Source organism: Oncorhynchus gorbuscha, linkage group LG13, assembly GCF_021184085.1.
Source record: "Oncorhynchus gorbuscha isolate QuinsamMale2020 ecotype Even-year linkage group LG13, OgorEven_v1.0, whole genome shotgun sequence".
Taxonomy (NCBI): domain Eukaryota; kingdom Metazoa; phylum Chordata; class Actinopteri; order Salmoniformes; family Salmonidae; genus Oncorhynchus; species Oncorhynchus gorbuscha.
Genome location: NC_060185.1, coordinates 7936452 through 7953289, shown reverse-complemented (window position 1 = coordinate 7953289; position 16838 = coordinate 7936452). Strand labels below are relative to the sequence as shown.

Here is a 16838-nt window from a genome sequence, read left to right as displayed (position 1 = left end):
GGTGATCATTACTACAGTTCCTAGAGGAAGGTCATCATTACTACTAGAGGAAGGTGATCATTACTACAGTTCCTAGAGGAAGGTGATCATTACTACAGCTTGTAGAGGAAGGTAATCATTACTACAGTTCCTAGAGGAAGGTGATCATTACTACAGCTTCTAGAGGAAGGTAATCATTACTACAGCCCCTAGCTCCGACTCCTATCCTGCCATATGAGCTAGCTCCGACTCCTATCCAGCCTAGGGTACAGTACAGTCAGAGAAATACATCCCTGTGTCCCAAATGGCACCCTATTCCCTTTATAGTGCACTAGTTTTGACCAGGGCCTATGAGGGAAAAGTGTGCCATTTTGGATGCAGCCTATATAAAATCAGAACCGCACTCATTTAATAGACTGAGCCTATTCAACCCACTGTGTGTAGGAGTCTAGTAGACAGGCTTGACATTAAGGTTACTCCAATTAGCTAAAAAATTCCCTTCTAATCTGATAGCGTTTGATTTTCTCCAGTCAACATTATTTAAAAACATTAGCTCTAGTGGGTGATTCATCCTACTGTGAGGAAAGGATCATAGAATACATACAAGGGCTCCGTCCCACACGGCACCCCATTCCCTACATAGTTCACTACTTTCCACCAGGGCTCTGGTTAAAGTAATGCAATGTTTAGGGAATAGGGTGCCATTTGGGATACAGAGACAAGCACTTCATTTTTTAAACACAGACTTGCATTGCAGCAGGTCGTTGTCTCATTTCTGCAGTGACATACACATTATGTAGATTAACGTACAGTACATTAGCCAGTCATTGTATAATGTGTTATTTTAACTAAAAGCTTTTAATTGTTCATGTTTTTAAACACCACATACAGTATTGTTTCTTATAAAAAAATACCTCCCCGCGTGTTATATAACCATGAATGAATATATCATTAATTACTTGAGTTCAACATCTAACATACTGTACAAGGACATATCCAGTAAACAGATAAACAGGCTACATCTGCGACAGGCTACATCTGCGACAGGCTACATCTGCGACAGGCTACATCTGCGACAGGCTACATCTGCGACAGGCTACATCTGCGACAGGCTACATCTGCGACAGGCTACATCTGCGACAGGCTACATCTGCGACAGGCTACATCTGCGACAGGCTACATCTGGACAGGCTACATCTGGGACAGGCTACATCTGGGACAGGCTACATCTGGGACAGGCTACATCTGCGACAGGCTACATCTGCGACAGGCTACATCTGCGACAGGCTACATCTGCGACAGGCTACATCTGGGACAGGCTACATCTGCGACAGGCTACATCTGCAGGCTACACAGCTACATCTGCGACAGGCTACATCTGCGACAGGCTACATCTGCGACAGGCTACATCTGCGACAGGCTACATCTGCGACAGGCTACATCTGCGACAGGCTACATCTGCGACAGGCTACATCTGCGACAGGCTACATCTGCGACAGGCTACATCTGCGACAGGCTACATCTGCGACAGGCTACATCTGCGACAGGCTACACATCTGCGACAGGCTACATCTGCGACAGGCTACATCTGCGACAGGCTACATCTGGGACAGGCTACATCTGGGACAGGCTACATCTGGGACAGGCTACATCTGGGACAGGCTACATCTGGGACAGGCTACATCTGCGACAGGCTACATCTGCGACAGGCTACATCTGCGACAGGCTACATCTGCGACAGGCTACATCTGCGACAGGCTACATCTGCGACAGGCTACATCTGCGACAGGCTACATCTGCGACAGGCTACATCTGCGACAGGCTACATCTGCGACAGGCTACATCTGCGACAGGCTACATCTGGGATAGAGTTTGTTAATGGTCAGGACAGTATAGGACCTGAGGTAGCTGAACAGTGCTTGAACAGTAACTGTGTAGGTGACTAGTACTTGGTGTAGTTATACACTTTAGTACCTAGGGTAATTCAATCGATTGATTGACTGACGGGCGGACAGTTCGATATATGCCTACCTGGAGTAGTTGAAGAGGCGGCTGCCCCAGAGAGCATGCTCCCCGCGCGGAGGGGAGTGGAAGAAGCAGGAGTCGGAGCCATCAAAAGAGTTAAGCCCATCCTCCGTGTTCTGGGAGGCGTGGCTATGGACCACGTCCAATAGGACGACGATGTCCAGGGAGTGGGCGGTGTCAATCAGCTGTTTCAACTCCTCTGGTGTCCCGTAACGACTGGAGAGAGACAGAGACAGAGAGAGACAGAGAGAGACAGAGAGAGACAGAGAGAGACAGAGAGACAGAGAGACAGAGAGACAGAGAGAGAGAGAGAGAGAGAGAGAGAGAGAGAGAGAGAGAGAGAGAGAGAGAGAGAGAGAGAGAGAGAGCGAGAGAGAGCGAGAGAGAGCGAGAGAGAGAGAGAGAGAGAGAGAGAGAGAGAGAGAGAGAGAGAGAGAGAGAGAGCAAGAGAGAGCAAGAGAGAGATGCACAGAAAGACACATACACACAGGCGCATGCATACACACAAATACAGTATATGTTAATACCGTACTTAATCATTTTGTGCAGAGTAGCTACTATTAGCAGTATCCAAAGACATCTAAATCTCACAAGGGAATGCAGGTAAAATGATGACAGGCACCACAGAATGATGTGCTCATATTTCTCTAAAGATGATTCTGGCTCACTACACAACAGGAACACATTTTGAATACACAAATGAACACATCTCATTGATCATAAATAGAACACAGTGTAACGGCCGTTGTTGGTGGAAGAAGAGGAGGACCAATGCGCAGCGCAGCAAGAGTCCTTATTGATCATTTATTATCGTGAACGCGAAACAAAATAACGAGAACGAAACAGTCCTGAATGGTGAATACAGACAACGGTGAGAACAGACAATAATCAACCCACAACTCAAAGGGTGAAACCAGGCTGCCTAAGTGTGGTTCTCAATCAGGGACAACCAGGCTGCCTAAGTGTAATTCTCAATCAGGGACAACCAGGCTGCCTAAGTGTGGTTCTCAATCAGGGACAACCAGGCTGCCTAAGTGTGGTTCTCAATCAGGGACAATCAGGCTGCCTAAGTGTGGTCCTCAATCAGGGACAACCAGGCTGCCTAAGTATGGTTCTCAATCAGGGACAACCAGGCTGCCTAAGTATGGTTCTCAATCAGGGACAACGATTGACAGCTGCCTCTGAGAACCACACCAGGCCAAACACAGAATTCCCAAATCATAGAAAAAAGTACGCCCTGACCATACAAAAAAAAACAAAGACAAAACAAAGGAAATAAGGTCAGAATGTGACACACAGACTAGAGAGACAACAGAAACTACAACAACAAAGACCAAAGAGACGATGACTGCAGAGACCACAGACTGACTACAGAGACCACACACTGACTACAGAGACTACAGACTGACTACAGAGACTACAGAGACCACACACTGACTACAGAGACCACACACTGACTACAGAGACTACAGACTGACTACAGAGACTACAGAGACCACACACTGACTACAGAGACTACAGAGACCACACACTGACTACAGAGACTACAGAGACGACAGACTGACTACAGAGACGACAGACTGACTACAGAGACTACAGACTGACTACAGAGACCACAGACTGACTACAGAGACCACAGGCTGACTACAGAGACTACAGGCTGACTACAGAGACTACAGAGACCACAGACTGACTACAGAGACCACAGACTGACTACAGAGACCACAGACTGACTACAGAGACCACAGACTGACTACAGAGACTACAGAGACGACAGACTGACTACAGAGACTACAGAGACGACAGAGACTACAGACTGACTACAGAGACTACAGACTGACTACAGAGACTACAGACTGACTACAGAGACGACAGACTGACTACAGAGACGACAGACTGACTACAGAGACTACAGACTGACTACAGAGACTACAGACTGACTACAGAGACTACAGAGACCACAGGCTGACTACAGAGACTACAGGCTGACTACAGAGACTACAGAGACCACAGACTGACTACAGAGACTGAGACCACAGACTGACTACAGAGACCACAGGCTGACTACAGAGACTACAGAGACCACAGACTGACTACAGAGACCACAGACTGACTACAGAGACCACAGACTGACTACAGAGACCACAGGCTGACTACAGAGACCACAGGCTGACTACAGAGACCACAGGCTGACTACAGAGACTACAGAGACCACAGACTGACTACAGAGACTGACCACAGACTGACTACAGAGACCACAGGCTGACTACAGAGACTACAGGCTGACTACAGAGACTACAGAGACCACAGACTGACTACAGAGACTGAGACCACAGACTGACTACAGAGACCACAGGCTGACTACAGAGACTACAGAGACCACAGACTGACTACAGAGACCACAGACTGACTACAGAGACCACAGACTGACTACAGAGACCACAGACTGACTACAGAGACCACAGGCTGACTACAGAGACCACAGGCTGACTACAGAGACCACAGGCTGACTACAGAGACCACAGGCTGACTACAGAGACCACAGGCTGACTACAGAGACTACAGAGACCACAGACTGACTACAGAGACTACAGACTGACTACAGAGACTACAGAGACCACACACTGACTACAGAGACTACAGAGACCACACACTGACTACAGAGACTACAGAGACGACAGACAGACTGACTACAGAGACCACAGACTGACTACAGAGACTACAGACTGACTACAGAGACCACAGACTGACTACAGAGACCACAGGCTGACTACAGAGACTACAGGCTGACTACAGAGACTACAGAGACCACAGACTGACTACAGAGACCACAGACTGACTACAGAGACCACAGACTGACTACAGAGACCACAGACTGACTACAGAGACTACAGAGACGACTACAGAGACTACAGAGACGACAGAGACTACAGACTGACTACAGAGACTACAGACTGACTACAGAGACTACAGACTGACTACAGAGACGACAGACTGACTACAGAGACGACAGACTGACTACAGAGACTACAGACTGACTACAGAGACTACAGACTGACTACAGAGACTACAGAGACCACAGACTGACTACAGAGACCACAGGCTGACTACAGAGACTACAGGCTGACTACAGAGACTACAGAGACCACAGACTGACTACAGAGACTGAGACCACAGACTGACTACAGAGACCACAGGCTGACTACAGAGACTACAGAGACCACAGACTGACTACAGAGACCACAGACTGACTACAGAGACCACAGACTGACTACAGAGACCACAGGCTGACTACAGAGACCACAGGCTGACTACAGAGACCACAGGCTGACTACAGAGACTACAGAGACCACAGACTGACTACAGAGACTGACCACAGACTGACTACAGAGACTGACCACAGACTGACTACAGAGACCACAGGCTGACTACAGAGACTACAGAGACCACAGACTGACTACAGAGACCACAAGCTGACCGCAGAGACCACATGCTGACCGCAGAGACCACATGCTGACCGCAGAGACCACTGACTGACCACAGACACCACAGACTGACCACAGACCACAGACTGACTACAGAGACTACAGAGACCACAGAGACCACAGACTGACTGCAGAGACCACAGACTGACTGCAGAGACCACAGAGACCACAGAGACCACAGACTGACTGCAGAGACCACAGACTGACTGCAGAGACCACAGAGACCACAGACTGACTACAGAGACTACAGAGACCACAGACTGACTACAGAGACCACAGGCTGACTACAGAGACCACAGGCTGACTACAGAGACTACAGAGACTACAGACTGACTACAGAGACCACAGACTGACTACAGAGACTGAGACCACAGACTGACTACAGAGACTACAGAGACCACAAGCTGACCGCAGAGACCACATGCTGACCGCAGAGACCACTGACTGACCACAGACACCACAGACTGACCACAGACACCACAGACTGACCACATAGACCACAGACTGACCACATAGACCACAGACTGACCACAGACCACAGACTGACTGCAGAGACCACAGACTGACTGCAGAGACCACAGAGACCACAGAGACCACAGACTGACTGCAGAGACCACAGACTGACTGCAGAGACCACAGAGACCACAGACTGACTACAGAGACTACAGAGACCACAGACTGACTACAGAGACCACAGGCTGACTACAGAGACCACAGGCTGACTACAGAGACTACAGAGACTACAGACTGACTACAGAGACCACAGACTGACTACAGAGACTGAGACCACAGACTGACTACAGAGACTACAGAGACCACAAGCTGACCGCAGAGACCACATGCTGACCGCAGAGACCACTGACTGACCACAGACACCACAGACTGACCACAGACACCACAGACTGACCACATAGACCACAGACTGACCACAGACCACAGACTGACTACAGAGACTACAGAGACCACAGAGACCACAGACTGACTGCAGAGACCACAGACTGACTGCAGAGACCACAGAGACCACAGACACCACAGACTGACTGCAGAGACCACAGACTGACTGCAGAGACCACAGAGACCACAGACTGACTACAGAGACTACAGAGACCACAGACTGACTACAGAGACCACAGGCTGACTACAGAGACTACAGGCTGACTACAGAGACTGAGACCACAGACTGACTACAGAGACTGAGACCACAGACTGACTACAGAGACCACAGGCTGACTACAGAGACTACAGAGACCACAGACTGACTACAGAGACCACAGACTGACTACAGAGACCACAGACTGACTACAGAGACCACAGGCTGACTACAGAGACCACAGGCTGACTACAGAGACTACAGAGACTACAGACTGACTACAGAGACCACAGACTGACTACAGAGACCACAGACTGACTACAGAGACTGAGACCACAGACTGACTACAGAGACCACAGACTGACTACAGAGACCACAAGCTGACCGCAGAGACCACATGCTGACCGCAGAGACCACTGACTGACCACAGACACCACAGACTGACCACATAGACCACAGACTGACCACAGACCACAGACTGACTACAGAGACTACAGAGACCACAGAGACCACAGACTGACTGCAGAGACCACAGACTGACTGCAGAGACCACAGAGACCACAGAGACCACAGACTGACTGCAGAGACCACAGACTGACTGCAGAGACCACAGAGACCACACACTGACTACAGAGACTACAGAGACAACAGGCTGACTGCAGAGACCACAGGCTGACTGCAGAGACCACAGACTGACCACAGAGACCACAGACTGACCACAGAGACCACAGGCTGACCGCAGAGACCACAGGCTGACCGCAGAGACCACAGACTGACCGCAGAGACCACAGGCTGACCGCAGAGACCACAGACTGACCACAGAGACCACAGACTGACCGCAGAGACCACAGGCTGACCGCAGAGACCACAGGCTGACTGCAGAGACCACAGGCTGACTATAGAGACCACAGACTGACTATAGAGACCACAGACTGACTACAGAGACCACACACTGACTACAGAGACTACAGACTGACTACAGAGACTACAGAGACCACACACTGACTACAGAGACCACACACTGACTACAGAGACTACAGAGACGACAGACTGACTACAGAGACTACAGACTGACTACAGAGACCACAGACTGACTACAGAGACCACAGACTGACTACAGAGACCACAGGCTGACTACAGAGACTACAGGCTGACTACAGAGACTACAGAGACCACAGACTGACTACAGAGACCACAGACTGACTACAGAGACCACAGACTGACTACAGAGACCACAGACTGACTACAGAGACCACAGACTGACTACAGAGACTACAGAGACGACAGACTGACTACAGAGACTACAGAGACTACAGACTGACTACAGAGACTACAGACTGACTACAGAGACGACAGACTGACTACAGAGACGACAGACTGACTACAGAGACTACAGACTGACTACAGAGACTACAGACTGACTACAGAGACTACAGAGACCACAGACTGACTACAGAGACCACAGGCTGACTACAGAGACTACAGGCTGACTACAGAGACTACAGAGACCACAGACTGACTACAGAGACTGAGACCACAGACTGACTACAGAGACCACAGGCTGACTACAGAGACTACAGAGACCACAGACTGACTACAGAGACCACAGACTGACTACAGAGACCACAGACTGACTACAGAGACCACAGGCTGACTACAGAGACCACAGGCTGACTACAGAGACTACAGAGACTACAGACTGACTACAGAGACCACAGACTGACTACAGAGACTGACCACAGACTGACTACAGAGACCACAGGCTGACTACAGAGACTACAGAGACCACAGACTGACTACAGAGACCACAAGCTGACCGCAGAGACCACATGCTGACCGCAGAGACCACTGACTGACCACAGACACCACAGACTGACCACATAGACCACAGACTGACCACAGACCACAGACTGACTACAGAGACTACAGAGACCACAGAGACCACAGACTGACTGCAGAGACCACAGACTGACTGCAGAGACCACAGAGACCACAGACCACAGACTGACTGCAGAGACCACAGACTGACTGCAGAGACCACAGAGACCACAGACTGACTACAGAGACTACAGAGACCACAGACTGACTACAGAGACCACAGGCTGACTACAGAGACCACAGGCTGACTACAGAGACTACAGAGACTACAGACTGACTACAGAGACCACAGACTGACTACAGAGACTGAGACCACAGACTGACTACAGAGACTACAGAGACCACAAGCTGACCGCAGAGACCACATGCTGACCGCAGAGACCACTGACTGACCACAGACACCACAGACTGACCACAGACACCACAGACTGACCACATAGACCACAGACTGACCACAGACCACAGACTGACTACAGAGACTACAGAGACCACAGAGACCACAGACTGACTGCAGAGACCACAGACTGACTGCAGAGACCACAGAGACCACAGAGACCACAGACTGACTGCAGAGACCACAGACTGACTGCAGAGACCACAGACTGACTGCAGAGACCACAGAGACCACAGACTGACTACAGAGACTACAGAGACCACAGACTGACTACAGAGACCACAGGCTGACTACAGAGACTACAGGCTGACTACAGAGACTGAGACCACAGACTGACTACAGAGACTGAGACCACAGACTGACTACAGAGACCACAGACTGACTACAGAGACCACAGGCTGACTACAGAGACCACAGACTGACTACAGAGACCACAGACTACAGAGACCACAGGCTGACAGAGAGGCTGACTACAGAGACCACAGACTGACTACAGAGACTGAGACCACAGACTGACTACAGAGACCACAGACTGACTACAGAGACCACAAGACTGACCGCAGAGACCACACACCACAGACTGACCACATAGACCACAGACTGACCACAGACCACAGACTGACCGCAGAGACCACTGACTGCAGAGACCACAGAGACCACAGAGACCACAGAGACAGAGACCACAGACAGACCACAGACAGAGACCACAGACTGACCACATAGACCACAGACTGACCACAGACCACAGACTGACTACAGAGACTACAGAGACCACAGAGACCACAGACTGACTGCAGAGACCACAGACTGACTGCAGAGACCACAGAGACCACAGAGACCACAGACTGACTGCAGAGACCACAGACTGACTGCAGAGACCACAGAGACCACACACTGACTACAGAGACTACAGAGACAACAGGCTGACTGCAGAGACCACAGGCTGACTGCAGAGACCACAGACTGACCACAGAGACCACAGACTGACCACAGAGACCACAGGCTGACCGCAGAGACCACAGGCTGACCGCAGAGACCACAGACTGACCACAGAGACCACAGGCTGACCGCAGAGACCACAGACTGACCACAGAGACCACAGACTGACCGCAGAGACCACAGGCTGACCGCAGAGACCACAGGCTGACCTGCAGAGACCACAGGCTGACTATAGAGACCACAGGCTGACTATAGAGACCACAGACTGACTATAGAGACCACAGACTGACTATAGAGACCACAGACTGACTATAGAGACCACAGACTGACTATAGAGACCACAGACTGACTAGAGACCACAGACTGACTATAGAGACCACAGACTGACTAGAGACCACAGAGACCACAGACTGACTACAGAGACCAAAGACTGACTACAGAGACCAAAGACTGACTACAGAGACCACACAGACTACAGAGACTATGACTGTGACCACAGAGACCAAAGGCTGACCACAGAGACCACAGGATGTGACTACAGAGACCACGAGCTGACTACAGAGACTACAGAGACCACAGACTGACTACAGAGACCACAAGTTGACCGCAGAGACCACATGCTGACCGCAGAGACCAAAGGCTGACCACAGAGACCAAAGGCTGACCACAGAGACCACAGGATGTGACTACAGAGACCACGAGCTGACCACAGAGACCACAGGCTGTGACTACAGAGACCAAAGAGACTATGACTAGAGACAACTGACTACAGAGACCACAGACTGACTACAGAGACCACAGGCTGACTACAGAGACCACAGGCTGACTACAGAGACCGCCGACTGACTACAGAGACCGCCGACTGACTACAGAGACCACAGACTGACTAGAAACCACAGACTGACTAGAAACCACAGACTGACTAGAAACCACAGACTGACTACAGAGACCACATACTGTGACTACAGAGACCACAGGCTGACCACAGAGACCACAGGCTGTGACTACAGAGACCAAAGAGACTATGACTAGAGACAACTGACTACAGAGACCAAAGACCGAATACAGAGACCACAGGCTGACTACAGAGACAACCGACTGACTACAGAGACCACAGACTGACTAGAGACCACAGAGACCACAGACTGACTACAGAGACTACAGACTGACTAGAGACCACAAAGTAATAGTCCCCTACTAAATACTATCATAGTATCAGTCCCCTACTAAATACTACACACTATCATAGTATCAGTCCCCTACTAAATACTATCATAGTATCAGTCCCCTACTAAATACTATCATAGTATCGGTCCCCTACTAAATACTATCATAGTATCAGTCCCCTACTAAATACTATCATAGTATCAGTCCCCTACTAAATACTATCATAGTATCAGTCCCCTACTAAATACTATCATAGTATCAGTCCCCTACTAAATACTATCATAGTATCAGTCCCCTACTAAATACTATCATAGTATCAGTCCCCTACTAAATACTATCATAGTATCAGTCCCCTACTAAATACTATCATAGTATCAGTCCCCTACTAAATACTATCATAGTATCAGTCCCCTACTAAATACTATCATAGTATCAGTCCCCTACTAAATACTATCATAGTATCAGTCCCCTACTAAATACTATCATAGTATCAGTCCCCTACTAAATACTATCATAGTATCAGTCCCCTACTAAATACTATCATAGTATCAGTCCCCTACTAAATACTATCATAGTATCAGTCCCCTACTAAATACTATCATAGTATCAGTCCCCTACTAAATACTATCATAGTATCAGTCCCTTACTAAATACTATCATAGTATCAGTCCCCTACTAAATAATATCATAGTATCAGTCCCCTACTAAATACTATCATAGTATCAGTCCCCTACTAAATACTATCATAGTATCAGTCCCCTACTAAATACTATCATAGTATCAGTCCCCTACTAAATACTATCATAGTTTCAGTCCCCTACTAAATAATATCATAGTATCAGTCCCCTACTAAATAATATCATAGTATCAGTCCCCTACTAAATACTATCATAGTATCAGTCCCTTACTAAATACTATCATAGTATCAGTCCCCTACTAAATACTACAACACTATCATAGTATCAGTCCCCTACTAAATACTATCATAGTATCAGTCCCCTACTAAATACTACAATACTATTATAGTATCAGTCCCCTACTAAATACTACAACACTATCATAGTATCAGTCCCCTACTAAATACTATCATAGTATCAGTCCCCTACTAAATACTATCATAGTATCTGTCCCCTACTAAATACTATCATAGTATCAGTTCCCTACTAAATACTACAACACTATCATAGTATCAGTCCCCTACTAAATACTACAACACTATCATAGTAATAGTCCCCTACTAAATACTATCATAGTATCAGTCCCCTACTAAATACTATCATAGTATCAGTCCCCTACTAAATACTATCATAGTATCAGTCCCCTACTAAATACTACAACACTATCATAGTAATAGTCCCCTACTAAATACTACAACACTATCATAGTAATAGTCCCCTACTAAATACTACAACACTATCATAGTAATAGTCCCCTACTAAATACTACAACACTATCATAGTAATAGTCCCCTACTAAATACTATCATAGTATCAGTCCCCTACTAAATACTATCATAGTATCAGTCCCCTACTAAATACTATCATAGTATCAGTCCCCTACTAAATACTACAACACTATCATAGTATCAGTCCCCTACTAAATATTATCATAGTATCAGTCCCCTACTAAATACTACAACACTATCATAGTTTCAGTCCCCTACTAAATACTACAACAGTATCAGTCCCCTACTAAATACTATCATAGTATCAGTCCCCTACTAAATACTACAACACTATCATAGTATCAGTCCCCTACTAAATACTACAATACTATCATAGTATCAGTCCCCTACTAAATACTATCATAGTATCAGTCCCCTGCTAAATACTACAACACTATCATAGTATCAGTCCCCTACTAAATACTATCATAGTATCAGTCCCCTACTAAATACTACAACACTATCATAGTATCAGTCCCCTACTAAATACTACAACAGTATCAGTCCCCTACTAAATACTATCATAGTATCAGTCCCCTACTAAATACTATCATAGTATCAGTCCCCTACTAAATACTACAATACTATCATAGTATCAGCCCCCTACTAAATACTATCATAGTATCAGCCCCCTACTAAATACTACAACACTATCATAGTATCAGTCCCCTACTAAATACTACAACACTATCATAGTATCAGTCCCCTACTAAATACTACAACACTATCATAGTATCAGTCCCCTACTAAATACTACAATACTATCATAGTATCAGTCCCCTACTAAATACCATCATAGTATCAGTCCCCTGATAAATACTACAACACTATCATAGTATCAGCCCCCTACTAAATACTACAACACTATCATAGTATCAGTCCCCTACTAAATACTATCATAGTATCAGTCCCCTACTAAATACTATCATAGTATCAGTCCCCTACTAAATACTACAACAGTATCAGTCCCCTACTAAATACTATCATAGTATCAGTCCCCTACTAAATACTATCATAGTATCAGTCCCCTACTAAATACTACAATACTATCATAGTATCAGCCCCCTACTAAATACTATCATAGTATCCGTCCCCTACTAAATATGTGGTCCTTCTGTAGCTCAGTTGGTAGAGCATGGCGCTTGTAACGCCAGGGTAGTGGGTTCGATCCCCGGGACCACCCATACGTAGAATGTATGCACACATGACTGTAAGTCGCTTTGGATAAAAGCGTCTGCTAAATGGCATATATTATTATTATTATTATTATAAATACTATCATAGTATCAGTCCCCTACTAAATACTATCATAGTATCAGCCCCCTACTAAATACTACAACACTATCTAGTATCAGTCCCCTACTAAATAGTCCCCTACTAAATACTATCATAGTATCAGTCCCCTAAATCTAATTATTGGGCTTTACCTCATGTCCCATTTCCTGGCGGTGCTAACGTTAGCCACAGGGCTGAGTGTTAGCTTGCTACCAACCAGAATAATAAGCTAGCCAAGACCAACAAACAAACAAAAACAAACAAACTAATACAAGTACTGATGAGTTACAAACAGACATTTCTAAGCAAGTTAAATGTATTATGTGTAGCTTACTTGGACACTTGAACCCCACGTGTACATTGAACAACTCAGCAGCTTTTTCAGGCATGTTTTGTTATTTCTGTATAAAGCGAAGGTGGCTCCTTTACAATGGAGGGTGGGGGGGGTCAATGGGAATGAATGTTTGTTTTCCCCAATTTGTGGGCGTGGTAGAGGGGAATTCCTTCTTATGACATGAATACCGACTCAGGGTATTGTTTCAGTTCCATAGCAAGCATTGCAACAATACAATTGGGCTTGGGCTTGGGTTCGGGAACACAGCCCGATATGGCCCTCGGCTTGGGTTCGGGAACACAGCCCGATATGGCCCTCGGCTTGGGTTCGGGAACACAGCCCGATATGGCCCTCGGCTTGTGTTCGGGAACACAGCCCGATATGGCCCTCGGCTTGTGTTCGGGAACACAGCCCGATATGGCCCTCGGCTTGTGTTCGGGAACACAGCCCGATATGGCCCTCGGCTTGTGTTCGGGAACACAGCCCGATATGGCCCTCGGCTTGTGTTCGGGAACACAGCCCGATATGGCCCTCGGCTTGGGTTCGGGAACACAGCCCGATATGGCCCTCGGCTTGGGTTCGGGAACACAGCCCGATATGGCCCTCGGCTTGGGTTCGGGAACAAAATCCGATCTGGCCTGGCCGGGCCTCGGCTGGGGTTCGGGAACACAGCCCGATATGGCCTTCGGCTTGGGTTCGGGAACACGGCCCGATCTGGCCTGGCCATGCCTCGGCTGGGGTTCGGGAACACGGCCCGATCTGGCCTGGCCGTGCCTCGGGTTGGGTTCGGGAACACGGCCCGATCTGGCCTGGCCGTGCCTCGGGTTGGGTTCGGGAACACAGCCCGATCTGGCCTGGCCGTGCCTCGGGTTGGGTTCGGGAACACAGCCCGATCTGGCCTGGCCGTGCCTCGGGTTGGGATCGGGAACACAGCGCGATCTGGCCTGGCCGTGCCTCGGGTTGGGTTCGGGAACACAGCCCGATCTGGCCTGGCCGTGCCTCGGGTTGGGTTCGGGAACACAGCCCGATCTGGCCTGGCCGTGCCTCGGCTTGGGTTCGGGAACACAGCCCGATCTGGCCTGGCCGTGCCTCGGCTTGGGTTCGGGAACACAGCCCGATCTGGCCTGGCCGTGCCTCGGGTTGGGTTCAGGAACACAAGCCCGATCTGGCCTGGCCGTGCCTCGGCTTGGGTTCAGAAACACAGACTGGGATTTCAAACGACTACGGAGAATCAATCATGGGTGGAATGACTTTGTATGCATGACACTACAGGGCCTATATGCTCCTCCAAGGAGAGGAGGACAGAAGGATAGGTAAGGTGTGTGTGTGTGTGCCTCACTGTTTTGTTGTTATGAACAAATGGTGTGTGTGTATGTGTGTGTGTGTGTAACTATTCCTCTGAAGTTCCTCTGAAGACATGTTGTTATTCCCCACGAGGTCTTTGTCTAGGGGGTTTAGGGTTAAGGTTAGAATTAGTGTTAGAATGACTTTGAAGGGTTAGGAGCCAGGACTAGGTTTAAGAGCTAGGGTTAGGAGCTAGGATTAGGTTTAAGAGCTAGGGTTACAAGCTAGAATTAGGTTTAAGAGCTAGGGTTACGAGCTAGAATTAGGTTTAAGAGCTAGGGTTAGGAGCTAGGATTAGGTTTATGAGCTAGGGTTAGGAGCTAGGATTAGGTTTAAGAGCTAGGGTTAAGAGCTAGGATTAGGTTTAAGAGCTAGGGTTAGGCGCTAGGATTAGGTTTAAGAGCTAGGGTTATGAGCTAGGATTATGTTTAAGAGCTAGGGTTACAAGCTAGAATTAGGTTTAAGAGCTAGGGTTACGAGCTAGAATTAGGTTTAAGAGCTAGGGTTAGGAGCTAGGATTAGGTTTAAGAGCTAGGGTTAGGAGCTAGGATTAGGTTTAAGAGCTAGGGTTAGGAGCTAGGATTAGGTTTAAGGTTAGAGTAAGGGTAGGAGTACGGAATAAGGTTAGGGAAAATAGGATTTTGAATGGGACTGAATTGTGTGTCCCCACAAGGTTAGCTATAAAATACTGTGCGTGTGCGTGTAGCACCTCACTATCATCCAAGGTTTAATCTGTGTCTGGGAAACCAGCCCGGTGACCCCTGGTATACACATGAAATATCAAACTAGTCTACATGATGTCACTTAGCTCTGCTGTAGTGACAAACTCAGAACGACACTGCTCAAAAAATAAATAAAGGGAACACTAAAATAACACATCCTAGATCTGAATGAATGTGGACCAGTTTGATTTCACAGAAGTGTGATTGACTTGGGAGTTACATTGTGTTGTTTAGGTGTTCCCTTTATTTTTTTGAGCTGTGTGTGTTAATAAAATATAAATGTTGTACCTGGATGCAGCAAAGAAGCTTGTGACCTGATAACCAAAGCTGGCATAGTATGCATGCTCCATGACAGCCATCAGCTGAATACAGTTGTACCCTGAAAAGAAAAAATCAACCAATTATTAGGTTTTAAAAATAAAAAAATAAAAAATCAGTCGTCACAAAAGGTGACAGATGTAAAACAGCACATTTGGTAGTAGACTTTACGCTATAAAACAGGGTGTGATCTTCTTGTGTTGCTAAAATGAATGTGAGAAATGGAGGAGGAAACGCCTCGATGCGTAATGATAATGACAAAAACCGTCATCTCGAAAGTAAACGGAGTTAAGCGATATGTTGTGTGGTCCTCTCACTATGATGACTCGGGAGAACGTGCAGTTTATTAGGCTGCAGATAAAAATAATTGATGAACTCGTTAGGGAATAATCGGAATTTGTTGGTAACATAGGTAAGATGTGTTATATTCATCATAAGTTACTT

General features: G+C 47.4%; 1 protein-coding gene across 1 annotated transcript in view; it reads right to left on the bottom strand.

Annotated features, from left to right (window-relative positions):
* gbe1b (glucan (1,4-alpha-), branching enzyme 1b) overlaps positions 1–16838 on the bottom strand; it is a 333639-nt gene that overhangs the window by 211401 nt on the left and 105400 nt on the right. The window contains exons 6-7 of the mRNA XM_046296301.1: positions 16365–16455; positions 2011–2220 (exon numbers count right to left, since the gene is read on the bottom strand). Coding sequence (XP_046152257.1) covers positions 2011–2220; positions 16365–16455 — 301 coding nt within the window. The remainder of the gene's footprint in view (positions 1–2010; positions 2221–16364; positions 16456–16838) is intronic.